Source organism: Vulpes lagopus, chromosome 11 (genome assembly GCF_018345385.1).
Source record: "Vulpes lagopus strain Blue_001 chromosome 11, ASM1834538v1, whole genome shotgun sequence".
NCBI lineage: Eukaryota > Metazoa > Chordata > Mammalia > Carnivora > Canidae > Vulpes > Vulpes lagopus.
The window spans coordinates 47125988-47145638 of record NC_054834.1 but is presented as its reverse complement, the minus strand read 5'-3'; the positions used below and the strand labels follow the sequence as shown (position 1 = coordinate 47145638).

At 52.2% G+C, this 19651-nt stretch overlaps 1 protein-coding gene across 1 annotated transcript; it reads right to left on the bottom strand.

Annotated features, from left to right (window-relative positions):
• Nucleotides 1-120: 120 nt before the first annotated feature.
• SLC26A9 (solute carrier family 26 member 9) lies at nucleotides 121-18835 on the bottom strand. The gene is made up of 20 exons (XM_041722601.1): nucleotides 18711-18835; nucleotides 15850-15989; nucleotides 15617-15727; nucleotides 14794-14969; nucleotides 12721-12885; nucleotides 12005-12157; nucleotides 11615-11697; nucleotides 10716-10863; nucleotides 10296-10409; nucleotides 10019-10096; nucleotides 9181-9276; nucleotides 7194-7300; nucleotides 6473-6542; nucleotides 6077-6169; nucleotides 5831-5944; nucleotides 5250-5531; nucleotides 4162-4216; nucleotides 2914-3059; nucleotides 1385-1456; nucleotides 121-168 (listed from the first exon to the last, which is right to left on the bottom strand). Exons 1-20 carry the CDS (start codon nucleotides 18833-18835, stop codon nucleotides 121-123), a joined length of 2376 nt encoding a protein of 791 aa, XP_041578535.1.
• Between the last annotated feature and the right edge of the window lie 816 nt (nucleotides 18836-19651).

The window sequence follows — 19651 nt, the reverse complement described above, 5'->3', positions numbered from 1 at the left end:
TGAGGTCTTGGTGGACATGTGGTCTCCTCTGTGTGCCACTCCTCATGACCCCAGGCTCATTCTTCTTGGGAGTCCCAGAGGCCATGTACTCTGAAGGCAGCGTGGGGGCTGGCTGGGCCCTCACAGGGCAGTCAGGGTCTCTGCGTGAAACATACTCCCGAACATCTCCTGCAGGGCCATGGGAGGACAGGGGAGGTTAAGGGAGAGAGTTAGACTTGTCGAGTTAATGGTGGCTATATCCATGAGGTGACCCTGTGAGCCCCTGGCCAGAGGGAGTTTCAAGAGTGTGTGTGAGTGGAGTGTGTGCACGAACAGGGGAGAGGTGGGGTCAGCCTAAGAGGTGAACTGGTACCGAGGTGACAAGAGAAGTTGCTTGGAATCTACTCCAAATCACCTCTGCTAGGCACTTGAGAACGTGTCTGTCCTCCTTTTTGGCTTCATTCTCTTTGTTAGGTGAAATGAAGGTAGAGATCGGACAAGGCCTTGCTTGCTCTGATAAGCTATTCTGAGCCTACCCCAGTTTTTTGGAGTGTGCTGGAGATGCCACAGGAGCACAGAAATCCATCTGCCAAATCTTTGTAGCTCCAGCTCTCTTTCCTAATGTCTCCCACACACCATCAGCACTCCCAGAGACATGTTCAGAGGACATGGAACTCAAGCCCAGAAGGAATGAGACGAGGTACAAAGTGAGATGTGATTTCTAGGCCCGAAGCCAGACTCCCCTCCACTTAGTCATCTGGGTTTCTTGTAATTCAGGGCATTGGTGTAGTGTGAGTTTTCCTTTCAGGACGACAAGGCCCTATGGGGTTAGTAGCATAGCCATTAGTGCTTAAGAGCTGTCTCGGTGCGATAATATTTGTACCCTTGGAATTCATCCGACCCTACCTGAATATGTAGTGTTCATATGTGGTATTCATATGCAGTATATGTAGTACTGGAATATGTTGTATGCCCAACCTGGAACCGTGCCAGGTAAGCCACCATTACCTATCTGTTTAATTGATGAAGGAACAAATGAATCCCTCACCTCTCCTGTGAGGTAGATGGGGCAGGTATCACCCAGACATCCCCTATTTTACAATGAGAGAGACTGGGGCCCCATGTGTTCTGTTCTGTGTCTGTTGAAGACCATGTGTGGATGTGGCTTGGAGTTAAGAATAAATGTTAGTTCTCAAGAACCTCGTCCAGTGTCTTCCCCCCGTGATGCCTTTCAGAGAGTGAGAAGAATTAGGATCTGCTATTACAAGGAGATGAGAGAGAAACGTTGTTGCCTTCAAGGTGAGGACTCTGGCTTGGTGGGGAGAGAGTCCAGGGAGCACCTTGGGTTTGGGAGGGTCTCTTCCCGCTCCTGGCCCCCCACCTGTACCCCCACCCTTCAACTCACCTGCTCTAAGTCCCAGTAGCTGGGGCTGTCCTCCTCCAAATCATATAAGGACAGCTCGGGGTCCGATGGAGCCTGGAAAGGGTGCAGAAGGAGCTCCATAACTGAGTGACTCAGTCTGGTGCTATTGGCAGCTCCGGGTGGGCACTGTGTTTTCTGCTGCGTGACTCACCATCTTGCTTCTTCCCTCCCCTCCCTCGTCTACCTCACAAAATGTAGCATGGGGTGGCCTGCCCCTTACAGCAGAGGGGTGCCTTAGGGTCTGCCCTCCTTTGCGGGCATCTTAGAGGCAGGGGAGGTCGGCCTAGCCAACAAGGATGATTGACTGGCTGCCTGACCTTGGGGAATCCACTTCCCTTCTCTGGGAATCTGTTTCCTCATCTGTAAAAGTAGGATAATCAAACTCACTTTGCAGGTTTTCTACCTCACCATGCTGTTGAAACGGGGTGTGTGTGTGTGTGTGTGTGTGTGTGTGTACTTTTATATATAGGAATGTATTTTGTAATGTGTAAACATAAATATATTCTATGTACACAAATTACTTTAAATATGTAACCATAATACCTAAGCATTATTTGTGCAATAACAAATAGCAAGGATTCTTCCAGAATCTCCTTCTTTTTGCTCTGTGGACAAGGCTTGTAAAGCCAGAATGCCTGTTGCTTCTGCACAGTTGTTCTCTCTAAGTGTGAAGGGCAGGCGCCAGGGCCCTGTGTTTTCCTGGGCAGTCTTTCAGCACTTAGAACAGATGGCTTCACCTTCATCAGCCTCTTATAGCAAAGAGCAAATGGTTGCTCCAGGGCCAGAGAAGCCTTTCTCATGACCCAGGGCAGAGGAGGTTTTATGTATGAGGAGGGCTGGGGCACAAAGTCTTAGGAGGCCAAAGGCAGGGGCTGAGCTGGGAGGGGCCCTGGGAGTGGAGGGGGGGCAACTGGAGAGGCCTAGGCAGAGACCCTGGTGGGGGGTAGATTTTCTGCCTCTCCAGCTTTCTCTATTTGTAGCTCATTTACATACACTTAGCGCTAGCAAATTAAATGTCAAGAAACTGAGACAAAACTTGGATCCAGCCCTCTTCATCCATCACCAGTCTGAAATCTCTGAGATCTGCTAAATTAAAACAGGCAGGCCTACTCCTCTCCCTTGCTCCAAGCCTCTTGTAGAAAGTGTGAAGGAGGAGGGCAGGTAAACCATGCCAGAGTACAGGGCATTCTCTAATATGCTTTGAGGGCTGGTGTGACTTGGAAATTAAGATTAAAGATTTTACAGTATGCAAAGAGCTTTCAAGTGACATAAAAGGCATAATTATCAGTCACTCTGAAAACAGAAGTAAAAGAAAAATGCGGTGAAGTAGGTGATGTTAACTTAGGGTGCTCGTTCTACAGACAACGGACTCTGTAATGACAGTTTCAGAAAAATTAAGTGACAGAATTGGTCTTAGAACCTACACCTTCCCCAGTGTTCTTTCTAATGCCTCTGGTCCTGCTATTTCAGTGCCCCGGGGACCTAGGATTCCTAAGGTGCAGGGACCTTACCCCTTGGAAGTCACGTCCTGGGGCCACTTCTCTGGCATTTGCCTGGGCAAAGAGGACAGCATCGTGTATGCTGGGAAAGACATGATTGCGCTCTAGACACCCTTCTTCAAAGACACCACCGTGGCTGATGTCGTTGTACACCTGGGCTGGAGGGAGAAAAGCCTTTCAGAAAGATAACAGCCATGAGGCCTGGAGCTGGGGGAGAGGGGATGGTGAGAGGGAAGGGAGGGAAGGAGAGAGAGCCTGAGGGTTGGGCCCTTGGGGCATCCGCAGGACAGACCCAGCCATGGGCCCTGCAATATCAATTCTGGGCAGCAGAGGGCGACGTGAGCTCGAGGATGCTAAACCCTCAACCCAGGGCAGAAGGAAGCAGTTTGACTCCGGGAGTCTGTACTTCGTGGGGATTGAGAGGGTAAAGCTAAACCATCCGTGAGGAGGCTGCTGTCAATTCTATCCCCGGATGGTTCATTCTTCCTCTCGTTTCTCTAGACCTATCCCTCAACCTCCAGCCTTACTTTTACCAAATGCTAGAGATGGTTTCCTGAGGACTGTCCCGTGAGGGCGGGAGGAGCCCACCGACTCTGCCTTCAGATTCTCTCTGCGAGCAGATTCCACAGAGCTCGGGACCTGTTCAGGCTCATACTGAAGCTGGGCAGGCCCCTGGGAGGGCTCTGTCTTTCTGCAGGAAGTGGGGTATATGTACGCCTTCACATTCTGTCATATGTCTGTGTGTCCATGTCCCCGGACTCTGCATATGTGTTAATGATGTGCCCTGTGGACATGCCTGCAGGGTGGGTATGTGCACCCCGTGGGGGTCATGTGTATATAAAACTGTGTGCCTGTGTGTTCCCCAGACGGTTATAGTGCGTGTGTGCTTTATGCTCATTTGTGGGCTTGCGGATTTGGAGGAAATCCCCAAATTCACCTAGTCAACCTCCTAATTTGACAGAAGTGGAACTTGACCCCTATACATGAAGTGACTTGGCCAAGGATACAGGCAAATCAGTAGTGGGGCAATTGGAATCCCAGCTGGCCTTTTTAGATGCCAGCCCCTCACCCCACCCTGTTACGGAGGCCGCTAGGGCATTTACACAATCTGGCCATGGTTTCCTCTGACTTGTGCTTGAAGCACTTATGAGCAGGCAGTGGCAGGGGCAGGTATGGGTGCTCTCATTTCCACCTTCCCATTCTGCCAACCTGTCCCCCCCCCCCCCCAATCTTATGGTCCTCTAAAGGTCCTCCTCTCACCGTGGATGTTCACCAAGAAGACGTTCACACCGATCTTCCCGTAGGTGGAGCTCAGCTGGAAGTGTTGAGGGAAGGGTATTGGGACAGGGAGACAAAAGGAAAGGAATGTTCTGACTGGGTCTCAAAAGTGATTCACAAAACGCACTTCAGAGGGGAAGCCAAACAAATAAGCAACCCCAAGAGCCCTGGCAGCCAAAGATAAAAATAGCAGCAAAGCACACCACTTCTCCCTGGAGTGTTGGCTGTCGGCTTTTCTGGAAAGCAGGACAGAAATGGGGCTATGCCAGTGAGACGGGCACTTAAAGACACTGTGGCCCCTTCTTATGGGGTCAGATCTTTCCTCTCAGTAGCTTAGATTCCCAGATTCCACCTCCTTCCTGACTTTGTGGCGTCAGGCCGAAGCAGTAGGGGAAGATAGAGGCCCACATAGACTTGGGGTCGAGGCCAGGGAAGCAGGCTGAGCCCGGGGTTGGGGATGCGGCCTTCGGGTACCTGGCTGATGCTCTCTGGATGATACCCAGCCTATATGCTCTCTGTACCTCTCGGTTTTCCTGGACTGCCTCTATCTGAGCCAGCTCTGAAGTTTGCTGACTCCCTACCATTGGAGGCGGTGCTGAAAAGTTATCAGATGGGTGGATACCTTTATTCAAGGTATAAATGGACTGCCTTGATATTATTTCTTCTTCTCTTCTCACTTGGCTGGTATTGGCTGATGGTGGAGTGTCTGGGTGAGTGTGGGAAGGAGCACGAACCAGGGCCAAGCTGGACTCTACTTGGAGGACCCTGGATGGGTTCCTGGTAGCCTGAGAGGGAACTTGGGATGGCCTCCACCAGAGAGGGGTACTAAGGGAGGGTGGGACAGCGACTATCCCTCTGGTATCCCTGTCTGGCCACCCATCATCTTGGGATGTCTGGGCCTGCTTTGCAGAGAGTAGCCTATCCTGGTCACATCTTGGGGAGTGCTCCTTGGTGAGCTTCCTCCCTCATCTTGTCAAAATGAGGGCTCCAAGGAAAGGGAGTGTGGGAGAGCAGGGGTGAGGGTGTTGGGGTGGAGGGCGGGCCACCACTCCCTCTGCCTGGGGCCTCACCTTGCCTAGGGCTTTGATGCCCATCAAGTCCACAAAACTGACCCCACTCATATCAAGGATGATGGTGTGGAAGGTGACAAAGGGTGGGACGCTGGCCAGCATCTCACTGGGCTCACTGGGGGTCTCAACAGAGGCTGGTGCCTCACAATGCGCAGCTGGGGAGCTGTCAGGGCTGAAGGTGATGTAGGATACGCTGGCGCCATTAGCAGGAGTCTGGTTGTTGTTGGGGTCAGTCGGGGAGGCGTTCTCAAAGTCCTGCTGGAGCTCCTGGAGGGAGACAGTCTGGAGGGGGTGGCAGGCAATTGTCAGGCTGAATCAAACTTTGCTATAGTTGAGGCAGGTGCAGGGAATGTGCAGGTGGAAATGGGCCATAACCTATATTAGCCAGAAAATGAGAAGGGGCCATGGGGGCTCATTGGTTACCCCCAGCAGCTGGCATCCCCTCACCCAAGGAGAAGAACGCCCAGTGGCCACCAGGCAAGGGCTGCAGAGACTTTATGTCTTTGCCTCAAAGAGTGCTGGAAAGTGGGGCACCAGGGGGCAGGAACCGAGAGGGTAGGCTGTTCCTAGCATCACTTCACCTTGGTTTTCATAAACAGAGACTTCCTCTGTTGTGTGGGCATCAGCTTCCCCTTCTCCTGCTTCCTGAGGTATTTTTGCTTGGCCAGCAGTACTTTCTGAGGGTCTACACCTGTCTGTAGGGAGAGAACCAATAGCAGTTCGGACCTCCATACTCTTTGGAGGTGGCCTGCCTCCCAGCCCCCTTTCTCCCATCTTCTGGAGACTCTCTGCTCAGCCCCTCTGGTCACCAAAGATCTGAACCCTACCTTGGCAATGATCTTTTGCCTGAAGATCTCTGAATTGGCAAAGTAGAGAGGGGAGCAGTAAGTGACAATCTTAACCCCCTCGATTTCCCGGACCTGTGGCAGGGAGACAGAACTCAGGTGGCAGCAATGTCTTTATTTTTAAAAAAGATCTTATTTATTTATTCATGAGAGACACAGAGAGAGACAGAGACACAGGCAGAAGGAGAAGCAGGCTCCCTATGGGGAACCTGATGTGGGACTCGATCCTGGGACCCCAGGATCATGCCCTGAACCAAAGGCAGATGCTCAACCACTGAGCCACCCAGGTGCCCCAATGGCCTTGTCCTTTTTCAACCTTCTTTTATTTGGGGGTGGGAACAGGGCAAAAGAGAGTGATTTTAAGTTTGGATTACTTACCATATTATAGGTCTTGGGATTAACATAAATGTCAGTGTCCATGACCTGGGCCAAAGCATAGCCATTTCGACTGGATAAAAAAAGAAAAGAAAAAAAATAAGAGCATGCTAATAGCAAATGGGCCTAGGAGGATGACAGGGTGGGAGCTGGGGCAGAAGCAGAGTGGAATGGGGTCTCTTCTTTATCCCCAAGCATGTTGTGTTGGTTGTTCTGCACTGGACACACATGTCTGGTGGCCTGTGGCTGGGCTCGAACTAGAAGGATGACAGGTAGGCCCTTGACATAGCTCCCAGCCTGGGCCTCAGCACAGAGAAGAGGTGCGATACACAAGGCAGCAAGCTTAGGTAGCCCTGAAGTCACCACTTCCTGGTTATGAATTCTCAAGAAGAGAAGACAGGGCTTCCCTAACATAGATCATCCTCCCTGCCCCGGGCTGAACCCTCTTTCTCTGGTGCCCCTGGCCTGTATTCCTTAACCTTATAGGAAGGACATGGCATCTGTCTCTGGTTTGGTATTCCCCTGGGAGGGTCCCCCTTGGTCTGGGGACTGACAATGCCTTTGGACAGACTCGGGGTCTTACCCTCCTCTTTTTCTCCTACTTTGGCCCCCAGCCCTCTGAGCCCATGAAGGCTTCTTCTGGGGATTTCAGGATATGGCGGTCTGTCGGCCCAGCCTGGGTGAGGGGCCCCACTGCTGTGCCTTGTGGGAGACTGCTACTTACAACTGAGTCTGGAAGACCACAACCAGGGCGGAGAAGGCAACGCCCACGGCCACCCCATATGGCAGGCTCAGGAAGAACGAGGAGAGGAAGCTCACCACCCAGACACACTGTGAGGAGAAAGAGATGTCAGGGCAGGCCTGGGGAGAAGGCTGCCTCTTTGGGGAGGACTTCCTGGAATAGCCAAGGCCATTCTCTGTTTCCACAACCTCAGACTAACCCTCCCCCTTTCCACGGCATTTTTGCACTGTCTTACATATTGATGCTCTGGTTATGCTTGCATATTTCCCTTAGATTGAGTGTGGGTAGTGATCGTGCTTGGTTTTTAGTAGGCAACCCAACCCACACAGGGAGACAGCATGGCGCACGCTGAGAGCATGAGGGGTCGGATATGCCCAGGTTCAGACTTTCATTCTTCCACTTACTAGTTAAGTGAGCCAGGTTGCCTGATCCATAAAAGGGGAGTAATGACACCTGTTTCATGAAAGGATTAAAGAGCTAAGGCACCTAAAGGTCCTACTTAGCCTACTGATGGGCATCCAGTGGTCACTCAACAAACATGAGCTCCCTTCTCTACCTAATGGGAGACTGTGTGTTCCAGATGCATGCTCAGTGGTCTTCCCAGCCTGACAGCCTAGGGTCTGGTTGTGTGGGTCGAGGCAGGACTGGATGCAGTTTTCATAGTTTCCCCCTTGATTGTCCTTTACAGTACCCTCCCCCCCCCCCAGTTCTTGTAAAGGAAACAAATCTGCCCACGTTCCCGTAGAGAACTGTGAAGATCAGATGGGAGCCCAAAGCACGATGTAAATATCAGGACCTATTGTCATGGTGGGGGGATTACTGGGATGTGGTAAAAGCAGATCATTGGGGTGGGATTGGAACATTGTTATTTTTCCCTATCCTCATCACTCACTGGGGGGACCCCAGATCTCTGGCTGTAAGGATTTCACTCGTGTACCATGCAGGCAACCCCAGGAGATGGTACTACCCAGAGGTTTGCAGTCTAAGGTTTGGGTTCTAATTCCGGCTCTAACCACTTACTACCTTTGTGGCCTTTGACCAGTTACTTAACCTCTCTGATCCTTGGTTTCATTATCTTTTTTTTTTTTAAGTTTTATTTATCCAAGTCATCTCTATACCCAACGTGCGGCTTGAACTCACGACCCAGAAATCAAGAGTTGCTTGCTCTTCCCAAGCCCAGAGCTCCTTGGTTTCATCACCTTGAAAGAAGATCAGTAAATCCTCTCTCATAGGTCATGGTGGAGCTTAAATGGGCATTGTTGTCAGAGTCATCAGTGCCTGGTAGCCTTAATACTATTGTCCGATGCAAGATGTGTTGGGACTGTGACTAATCATAACAATCAGTCATGTTGCTGAGTGTTGTATGGTTGCACGGTGCTTTCCCAAATGATCTCATTTAATCCTCAGAACCAGTGTGTGATGAAGCCATGACTGTCATCCCCATTACAGAGGAGGAAATAGAACTCTAGAGAAATCTGGTAACTTACTCAAAATCCTGGTACGCTGGCTTTATGTGTTAAGGGTTTGTTGTTGTTGTTTTTAAAGTGATTTCTTTTTGCTTTTTTTTTGGAACTATAAATCATGAAAATAATCATCACTAAGTTTTACTGAACCTAGGATACAATTCAGACAACACGCTCCTTCCTTGTATTATCTATCCCATGTCTTCCTCATAAACAACCCTAGGGGGGTAAGGAGTATAAGAGACCTAGCTCTCAGCGGAGAAAGCCAAGACCCAGAGAAGTTAAGGGACTTGCTAGTTGGGGGCCGAGCCACACAGCCAGTGAACAGTTGGCTTAGGATGTGAACATAGGATGTCTCTCTCTAAAACCTGGGCTCTTAACAGCCGCTTGTGCTAATTAGGGAGCTGCAGAGCAGAGGCATCACAAACAGAAGAACTGACAGGGCTGTGGGGTTGGAGGACAGGGTAGGGCCAGGAAGGGGTCCCCAGAGGCCACTCAATACCTACACAGTCCAGCTTGCTCTTCTTCCACAGGTAGTAGGGGTCAGCGAGTTGCTTGAGAGAGTTCTTGAGGTTGACGGCTATCAGGGCTCCTAGCACAGACTGGGGAAAGCAGAACATTGTTCTTTCTCACCTGCAGTGTTTCTTTCTCCCTCCCCTTCCTACAGCCCCCTGACCCTGGTGTCCAGCAGGACAGAGCTGCAGTTCCAGAACATCTCTGCTGGCAGAGTCCCCAGATCTCAGCACTCCATCTTAGGGCTGGAGAGTGCAGGCACGAGGCCATGATGCCCCTCCTGGCCCTTCTCTGGCCCTCCCCTCTTCCCTCAAACCACCGGTGCCCAGAGCCTTCCAAGTCAGGCCCTCACAAGCACTTGTCAATGCTGATGATGGGGGGATTGACCCTGAGGTCAGAAGGCTGGAGTCTGTGACCAGCCCTGCACTGATGAGCTGTATTGCCACAGATCACTCGGACGTTCTCAGCCTCAGTTTCCCTCACCTGTAACTGAGGAAAGTAAAACCTGTGTTGTCTACTTCACAGGTTGTGATTAGGACAAAGTGTGACAATGTCAGTGCTTTGTTATCTGTAGAGGGTTACACAGCAGTTAGGGATTTTCTTGTCTTTATTATTATTATTATTTTTTACAATTTCAATCATATTCATGAGACACACAGAGAGAGGCACAGACATAGGTAGAGGGAGAAGCAGGTTCCCCGCAGGACTCGAGAAGCAGGTTCCCTGCAGGACCCAGGATCATAACCGGAGCCAAAAGCAGATGCTGGACCACTGAGCTACCAGGCATCCCTTAGGGACTTTTCTTACTGGAGTCTCCCACTGCAATCTTACCTTGGGGAGAGGGTACAGATAGGATCCCAGGACCAGCATGGTGATCATCACTACCAGCGACACACACAGGCTTGCCACCTATTCAGAGAAAGAGTTGGGAACAGGGCACAGGTATGAAATTCTTGCTCTTGATTGGTTTCCAATAGATGCCTTTGGTGGAATGGAGACTGATGAGGGGAGAGGAAGGTTGGAGAAGCAGCTGGCCTGGCTTCCAGGTGCCCGGGCTTCGCTGGGCACCCTCTGCCCTACTCCCTCATCCCCCTGGTATAGCACTTACCTGGGACTTGCCTCCAGCTCCATCTACAGCCAGAGTGACAGAGAGAGCACAGCAAATGACGTGGATTTTAAAGAAGGAGCCAAAGAAGTTGCTGCAGCCCAGGGCAATCATCTCCTGTGGGGACAGGGGCGGGATGGGAGGCTGGAGCACTGGGGGAAGGGCAGCAGGTATAGATCAAACCTCGTCCTCCATGCAAACTGGATCTTGATTGGGCCTAGGACTTGAGAATGACCCTAGTGTTTGCTAGCAAGCCAAACACTCCCAACCCAGGAGAATTCACCCTTCTGTGGTCAGAGCCCCTCCTCCTCACTGGCAGGCACCTTCCTCACCACAGCTCGAAGTGCCCCACGATAGTTCCTGCCAGGCCTCTGTGGGGCCTGGCCCATTCTGCTTGGCCCTACCAGCTGTGGCTGGACCTACCTGGTTAGAATCCACATCATAGCCATGCTTGCTGGCCAGGGTCCGGCCTACAGCCAGGTTGATGACATAGCCCACGATGGCCAGTGAGAAGGCAGTGCCCATCATGTCCTTCCACTGTGAAACCACAGGCGACACCGGAGTGGGGAACCTGCCAGGGAGCCAGGGAGGAGGCAGGGCCCAAAAGTGTGAGAAGAGGCAGGGCAAGTCCTTCCTCAATGTGCAGGGACCAACAAGGCCCCACTGTGTGCCAGGGTCTACAGGAACTACCCCTCATCATCTGAGCCCTTGGTACAGCTCTGTGGGGCAGCTGCTGTCACTCCCATTGACAAAGCAGAAGCCAAGATATAGAATCTCACTTGTCCAAGGTCACAGGGTAAGTGGCAGGGCCTCGTTTGTTCATGTTCAGGTTCTGGACTCTATGGTCACTACAGATCCACAGCCACCACCGCTCCCTGACCTCGCTCCCGCCACTCCACTCCAACCCTGCACCGCCCAACCCCTCCCAGGGCCCAGTGTGGTGCCTGGTACAGAGTGGATGCTCCATACATGTTGTGGATGCTAATAGCTTCCTTTCCACAGGGATGAAAAGAGCCAACACATCAAAGCAAGGCAAAGAGCTGGAAAAAGGCTGGTCAGAGAGGCTTTGCTTTAGCAACATCAGTAAATGAGACTTTGGGGGGCGCGTGTGGCACTTCAGACTCACTGTTCCTGACACAGCTAGCATTGGCTGATTGTATGGCTCTCTTCCATAATGAGTAATAGGAATCATTCACATTCAGTCAGTGTCACAGAGTCTACAATGCTCTTTCATAGAGGTTGGCTTATCTGGGTCTCTGAGCCCAGGCCTTCATGGGGGGATGGTAGTAGGGGTGGCAGGTTTCTTGACCACCTGGACTCACCCATGTTGGATCTCTCCCACGATCTGCATGTGATACTTTTGAGGCATCTTACAGCCCCCAGAGATAGCTGTTGCCACCACCACCTGCAAATCCCCAAATGGAGAATGTGGATCAGCAGGGCAGCAGTCTCTCCCAAGACTCCCTTTTCTCTGGGGATTCCAAATCCCACTCCCCTGCCTCCTTGAAGGGGAGCAACCCAAGGAGCAAGAAGACTAGGAGCCATGTACAGGGAGATGGAATGGATTCACCCAACTTCTTGTTCTACTGGCTGCCAGTGGAGGGGGAGGTGAAGGTAAGTAGGGGTTCCCTTGGCTTTGGCTGGAGCCGAATTCTATTCTCATGATCTCTCCATCCTGCCCCCAACACCACAGCCCCGGGCAGGGTCCTTACCACAATCATCTCTGTAGGGATGGGAAAGCGGATCTTGTGCATGTAGCGAGCATTGAGTTCCTTCACCAGCACCAGTAAGATGCCACTGATGATGGCAAAGATGAGCGAGGCGATGTTGGTTTGGGGGAGGTTTTTGCAAATGTCAATGAAGGTCTGGGGGAGAGAGCATCATGCTTGTGGCTCCCACCTCTTCTTCCCATACTCTCCCCACCCTTGGTTGTCTAACATAGTGGAAGGATGTCATCAATGGGAGTGGAGGGACACCAAAGCAGAATTCGGGCCCTGGTCACCAACAGCACCCCTTCTTCCACCTCCCTCTCCCAAAGGGCATGCTGCGAGCTCGTGCACGCATGGAAATGCTGATTCTCTTTCTCTTGCTCTAGAAATAATTTAAGTTCCAGGAGGAGGGAGGGAGATTGGACATAAGAAAGGACTTCCCAGGCAGGGAGGGGTTGAGGTGCTACATCAGGAAACTGATGGAGACTGTACATCTCCTTTCCTGCAGGGATTAACCATAGAGAACCTCAGTGAGCCCTCAGGGCCATGTGTTTCACCCTCCCTCCCAAAGTGGGAAGCTCCTGGGAATCCTCTCTGAACACAAGGTCAAGCAGCCCTTGTTTATGAGCATCTTGGAAGGAGGAGCTCATGACTTCTTACTACAGTAACCCCACTGCCTGAGCCCCTCCCCATTTGCAGGGGTGTGTTCCTAGACTCACAAAGACAATGGACCCCGGGCCTGCGTAGGAAGGGATGGTCAGTCCAAAGATGTACTTGAGCACTGAGATCAGGATCTGCAGGCCGGCTGCTGTCATGAAGCCCCGGATGAAGGACTCCGAGAGGTAGATGGCCACAAAGCCAAACTGCATGAAGCCCAGGCCCATCTGAAAGGAGAGAGGTGGGAGGGGGACCAAGAAGGGTCAGCGGCTTCCCCATCTGCCTGACCTACAATGGGCTGGAGCTTCATGCAGTTTGGCTCCCTGGGGAGGGGAGCCCTGTGTGACCTTGTCTGGCCCTCTACTGGGCTGACTTTGGGGCATGGGCCTCTTTGTCACTTCCTCTCTTGGCTTCAGTTTTCTTATCTGAAAAATAAACCTGGTCCTCTCCCCCAGTCTTTCCTCTCTCAGCAGATGACACCGCCGTCCACCCAACTGCCTAACCAAAAACTTGGGAGTCACTCTCCCTCACCCATACATCCAGTCTACCACCAAGCGCTTTGAGCTCCTGACCAATGTTCCGTCAGTCTACCCCATCTCAGTGCACCACCCTGGTGGCGACCCTCGTGAGTCTTGCCTGGGCCTCTGCATAGTCTCCTGACAGGCCCCCTGCTTTGATTCCAATCTGCCTCCCACCTCTCTTCTCTCTGGACTGAGTGGTCCTTATAAACTTCCAATCACACCCAAAGCCGCTGTATATGGGACAGACCTGAGACTTCATTGTCTAGCCTCTGCCTGCCTTTCCAGCCCCTTCTCTGGCTCATTCCCCCCAAAGCCTCCTGCTATCCAGCCACACCAAACTTCTTGTCTTGTCATTCCCTGGTGAAGTCCCACTCTTGGGCCTCAGTGCTTTGGGGGCTCATCCCCTCCACCTGGACTGTCCTTCTGTGCCTCATTTGTTTGGTTCCTGGCCAACCTCTACTCATCCTTTAGGACTCAGGTCAAATGTCACCTCCTCTGTGAGGCGAGGCCTTCCCTGACTCTCTGGTGTTCCCACAGCCAGGTGAACATAGCTCTATTATGCTGCTTATCTCAGAGCCTACAAGTTTATCTGTTGACATGGCTACTTCCTCTGCTGGGCTGGGAGCTCCCGGGAACTAGGCCTCTTCTCTACTTATCTTTCCCCTAAGGCCTACCCCAGTTCCTGGCATAGTGAAGCAATGAAAAACATTAACTGAATGAATGAACGAATTAAAGGTGTCCTCTGGGGGATCCCTGGTGGCTCAGCAGTTTAGCCCAGGAGGCCCGGGGTGAGATCCTGGAGTCCCAGGATCGAGAGTCCCCCGCATTGGGCTCCCAGCGTGGAGCCTGCCTCTCCCTCTGCCTGTGTCTCTATCTCTCCCCCCGCCTCCCCCCACCCCGTGTCTCTCATGAATAAATAAATAAAATCTTAAAAAAAAAAAAAAGCAACCCCAGAGGGGTTGCTTCCCTCTCTTGTGTTCCCCTATGCAGTGTTTTCCTTCATCAACCTAGTGGAGGAGGACCTGGGTGGCTCAATGGTTGAGCGTCTGCCTTCAGCTCGGGTCATGATCCCAGGGTCCTGGGATCAAGTTCTGCATCAGGGTCTCTACTCAGCGAGGAGTCTGCTCTTCCCTCTCCTTCTGCTCCTACCTTCTGCTCGTGCTCTCTCTCTTTCTCAAATAAATAAAATCTTAAAACAAAAATCAACCCCCCCCCCAAAACGCCAGCAGAGTCCTTTGCAATTTGTGCAAGTGATGCAATGCTGTGGCTTGGAGCAGAGGGGGCTGGAGGGGAAAAGGGATGTTGGAGAAATAGGATGACTGTGCCGACAGAGGGATGGGCATTGGAGAGGGTGATAGAGAGACACCGTGAGCCTTCCAGGCAGTCTTGAACTCAGGACAGTTTACCAAGTCTAATGACCCTGCTGGAAGTAGGTGAGGAGAGATGCTGATTTTGAAAAATCAGGTCTTTTGTGGCCCCGAAAGTGGGGAAGTGGGAGGAGGTAGAGGTTTCCATCAGCTTTCATGTCAGAATTGGGGTTTTGACGTGGGGGCAGGATGGAAAGATGCTCTCCCAGGCGGGGGGGCCCTTGACAGGGACGCAGCCCTCCCTCACCTGGATGATGGCGGTCAGGCAGGCCAGTGTTGCTGACACATGCAGCCTTTCGGCCTCCATGGCCGCTGTGTCCACGTAGCTCTCGTTAGTGACATTGTTGAAGATTGAGAATTTGGACTCTGGGGCCAGCTGCAGACAGATGTTACCCACCAGGATGCTGATAACGGCAAAGGTACCTGTGGTGCCCACCCAGTCAGCAAGAGTCAGAGGTTTGGACCATACCTATGGACAACAGAAAGGGGCCCAGGAGAGCCTCCCTGCCCCCAGAGGGATGGGTCCCCACACCCCCAACGTTCTTCTTCCGCAAAACAACAACCACTCATGTGTAACTATGACCTGGCCTTTCTAGGTTTTTTCATATCAGCTGTTAATATTATTTCATTGGACGCATCAGGAAATGAGCTTGGAAATGCAAGTAGTACCAGGCCCAGAAACAGGCCTTGTGACCAGGCCCCTTCTCTCCACATCACTTAGCACCAGAGAGCTCCAAGGGTCTCTGCAGGGACCAGCCTGAGAGTGACTCAGTAATTCCTCACATCTGTTCAGCACTTTCTGGCACATAGCACATTCCATTCCACAGGATCCTCCCCACATTCCAAGGAGGGAGGCAGATCAGGAAAGGCTAATCCGGCTCACGGCTGCTAAGTGGTTTCTCTAAGGCCGCAGAGGACCTGGGGCAGATACTCATGGTGACAATCCCTTTGGGACCAACTGGCACCAACTCCAGGAGAATGTAGATGGAAAACACCCGAAGCCTCTCTTGCCACACCACCTGCCCCTGTGGTGCAGGTCACCTTGCCTGCTGAGAGGGGAGAGGCCTTACCTGGCACCATCTGGTGGATACCCCCCAGGAAGAAGTAGGTGAGGAGGGGGAAGAAAGAGGAGTAGAGACCGTTGACGGCAGGAAGGTTGGCCAGCAGAGCAAATGCCATGCCTGCAGATGACAAAGGGATTGTAGGCTCAGGGGCATGGTTGGGTTACGGAGGTCATAGGGGACCAGGAGAGGAAGAGGGTAGAGCAGAAGGCCAAGCCGACCGAGGACACTGACCCCCTCACCTTGTGGGACCTGGATGGATCCACCACTGAGTCCACCCAGCAGATCGGGGATAATGTAGTTTTTGATCTTATACTTGGGGAGCCAGGAGAGCACCGGAAGCAGCCCAAACACTGCAGCTTTGATCTTGGCTGAAGAACATCTGGAGGGGAAGAGGATAGGCTTCCAGCTGGCACTGCATGACTTGGAGACTCCGAGTTGGGGAGGAATTATAATATCTTGTTCTTGGTCATTCATTCATTCACTTATTCATTCACTCACTCACTCATTCATTCAGAATTCAGTGAGCTCCCACATGGTGCAGTATGTGGGGGACACAGAAGAAAAGGCAAGGGCTTTCTTTAGAGAGCCTTCCTCATGCTCTGGGCTTTAACTGGGGGTCGTCTGGAGTTGGTTGCTCATCTGGGATGTCCACAGGACCTGGCATAAAGGCATGGATTTTGTGGTCGCTTAGCCTTCCAAGCTGCCAGGTCCATCCCCCATCTCAGATGACCTTCCTCCCGTCTGATGGCAAACAGGCCTGGGAACCCAGGTCTGGGCTCCTGCAGCTTGGTGTGCACACTGGGTTGCAATTAGTTGCTCTTTATTGCTCTCACTGCACAGCAAACCCCACCATGGCCAAAAGTCTGGCTCTCTTGTTCATCTTGTGTACCTTGTACATTGCACTGGGGTGCTTAGTAAATATTTGCTGATAAATGAATGAATGAATTAGTGCAAGAGTGGGCTGGTATTGAAACCCAGTCAGAGTAGAGGCTGCTGCCATCTTTCTTAGCACTTACCCCCAAAGAAGGCTCGATTGTCCCTGCCTCTGATGACCCACTGGCCTTCATGTGTGATGACTCCAATGCTGGAGTTCTTCCTACTGTTAATTCATCAGGATGGAAAGAATGGAGGAGCTGTTTGTTTGTCAATGTAGGGTGGGGAAAGTTGGTTCCTTCTCTGATTGTTGAACACCTGGAGGTCTTTTCATAGAAACTCAGGAGTGGTAGGAACAAGGGCCTACAAACTCTAGGGTGACAGCTCATGGATTAATGACTGGGAGGGGGTGGGGGGCATTTGCTTTTCTTCTCCCAGTTGAGCGAATTCAAATACTCTGGGGCCCATTTGGTGACTCACTGGCCTGTTCTGATTAGGCCTCCTTTCCTTGCCGGCACCAATTCCTGCTCTTTGCTGTTGTTCAACAATAGTTTCCCTGATACTGGGTCCCCTGGATGTCACCCAAGAGTAAAACTAACACAGACAATGCTTTGTACCCTGTAGAGCCTGGACAGATTTTTCTGTCCTAACCACCACTCTGGGGAAGGGTATTATCATCACCATTCTTGGGGGTGGAGGGGTGCCTCTCCCATCCTTGGGATGGTGGACAGGGCATTGGACTGGTGAGAAAAAGCTTAAAGCATCTCAAAAGCTTTGTCCCAAGGGAGAGCCAGCCCTGCAGGAACTTGCTCAGGTTTGTCTGTGTCAGGGGCTCGAGAACAGAGAGCCTACTAGGGGAAGACTAACAATCCTCCCGAGGGCTCATACCAGCCTTACCTGCAAGCCTGCCCTGTGTTGGGCAAGGCAATCTGAAGCCTGAGAGAAGAGCTGGAAACAGATGCCAAACACCTATACAGAGGCTCCAGAACCCAAGAGGGAAGTGGACAGAGGGATTAGCTTTCTAGCCATTCATTCATTTGTTGAACAAATATTTATTGAGGCACCTTCTGTGTGTCAGGCACCGTTTAAGGCTCAATGCCAGCCTCATGGAAATTGTTAGTTCCCTCCATCACTTTACAGTTTTAATCTGTAATCTTTTAGGATGATAGCAGATACCCTCATCCCTCCAGTACAGAAACAATCCGAACTTAAACTGCTTGGAAACTAAGGCTGGCAGAGCTCACGATCCAAGGAGCACAGCTGTGGGTACAGCATCTGGACACCAAATACCCAAGGCTTTGCTGTAACCTGGCAGAAATAGAGCCTCCCAGGAGGAGTAGGGTTGGACCAGGGCTTTTGGTGAAGACTCAAGTGGGTGATTCCCCCAGCCTAAACCAGTTCCACCTGCAGCTCCACTTCAACCATTGCCAGTGACCTCAATCCAGGTAACTGAATCAGCTGTTTCCCCAGGGGAGTGAGGAAGAGCAGGCCAGCCCACAGCCAGGACTGAGCAAGGTCTGCCAGAAGTGTAGGAAGGAGCAAGGGGAAGCTCATAGCCTCAGGTTTCTGGAGTATGGATACAGATCACCTCATGAAGCCCTCTCATTGGAGCTGAGGTTTCTCTAGCCACCAGCACAGTCCCAGAGATCTGAGAGTGGAAAGATCCCGGGGGCCTGACAGGACCATATCTTGGTAGGTACCCTTTAGAAGAGCCCAGGAATTTAGGGGCTGCCTTTGATCAGTCTCTGGATCAGGAGAAGAAAGGAACATCTAGGAGGGAAAGAGGACAAAGTGCATGGAGTGGTGGTGGCTTCAGATTTTTCTTGATCAAGAGGGAACAGGGCATTACAGTAGGAGCTCTGATGTTCCCACCTGCCCATGTGGTGGCATGCCCATCTAGTGTTCGCTTAAGAACCTAAGAGAGACTTGAGTGGACTGAGACTATGGCAAGACCTCCTGCAGGGGATTGGGGATGCTCTACAACTCTTGTGAGGCTGTGGCTGGTCCCTGCTGCCTCTCCACACTCCATGGGGTAATTGTCAGTACAGGAGAGGTCGGATCGTAGGTCGGAGGTAGGATCTTAAAGTCAGGGGGTTCTGAGCCTCCCCTCCCCAGGGCTTCCCCCAGCCCTGTCTTAGTGGTACTAGTACAGGAACCATACCCTGGTGCAGAAAGAATTTTGGTGGGAAGCAGAGGAAAGAGATGTCTGGGCTCTGGGCCATGTTACCTGAAGGCATTGCGAAGTTTCTCTCCCAGTGGGTACGTCCGCTCCTTCTTCTCAAACTCATCATCAAAGAGGGTGAGAGAGTATGCAGCTCTGTCTACCACGTAGCGGGGCCTGGGCTGGCTCATGTCTGGGGCATTGACAAGCTTTGGGAGAGGCAGAGGAGGGGAAGATGAGGGGCATCTCTCGCCAGCGCCAGCTCAGGCCTTCTCTCTCTAGCTCTGGCCACAGCAGGGTTTTATTCTGGTCTTCCCCGCCCCCACCCAGCAAGGTGCCTCCCTTCCCGCTTGCAGGTCTTTCCACCAGACTCACTTCTTCTGGTGGCCTTCCTTCCCAGGCACTGATGATGCACACACTTGCCCTGGCTGTTTTGCTTGGCGCCCAGCACGTGGCTGACACGCCATACCTGTGACATCACTGTCACCCCCGCCGAACACCAGGCAAAAAGGAGGTGGGAGTGCAAGGGCTGGAGTCACAGCTGGGGATCAGCACGTTGGTTCTGTCCCCTGCCCCTCTGCCCTGGCCCCTGTTGCCCCCACAAGCCGCCCGCCCTCCCCAGACTTCAGTTCCCCTGGCAGGAAGGCTCGACCATTCAGCCAGCCAGCTTGGAAGAAATAGAGAAAACTGTCTGCCCGGAGGCAGGGGGATGGCTGAGGTGACCTCAGGAGGACCCCTGTTGAAAGAGACACCTAGGACTTCACCAACAGGTTTTCCCAGGGGGATAATGGTGCATTTGGGGAAATGAGGATGGTCTGCACCGGCTGGCTCTCCCACGGCTTCCTGTGCCTAACCTTTCCCCCACCCTTGTGTACTGGCGTTTCTCTCCTCCTTGCTTTTTGCGCAACCTCGCTGAGGTTCCAGGAGCTGAGCAGGGCAGAGCTGAGTGAGCGCCAGGTCCCCTGAGGCCCAGAGGAGCTCCCTGGGAGAACCATTCCCCCTCCCTC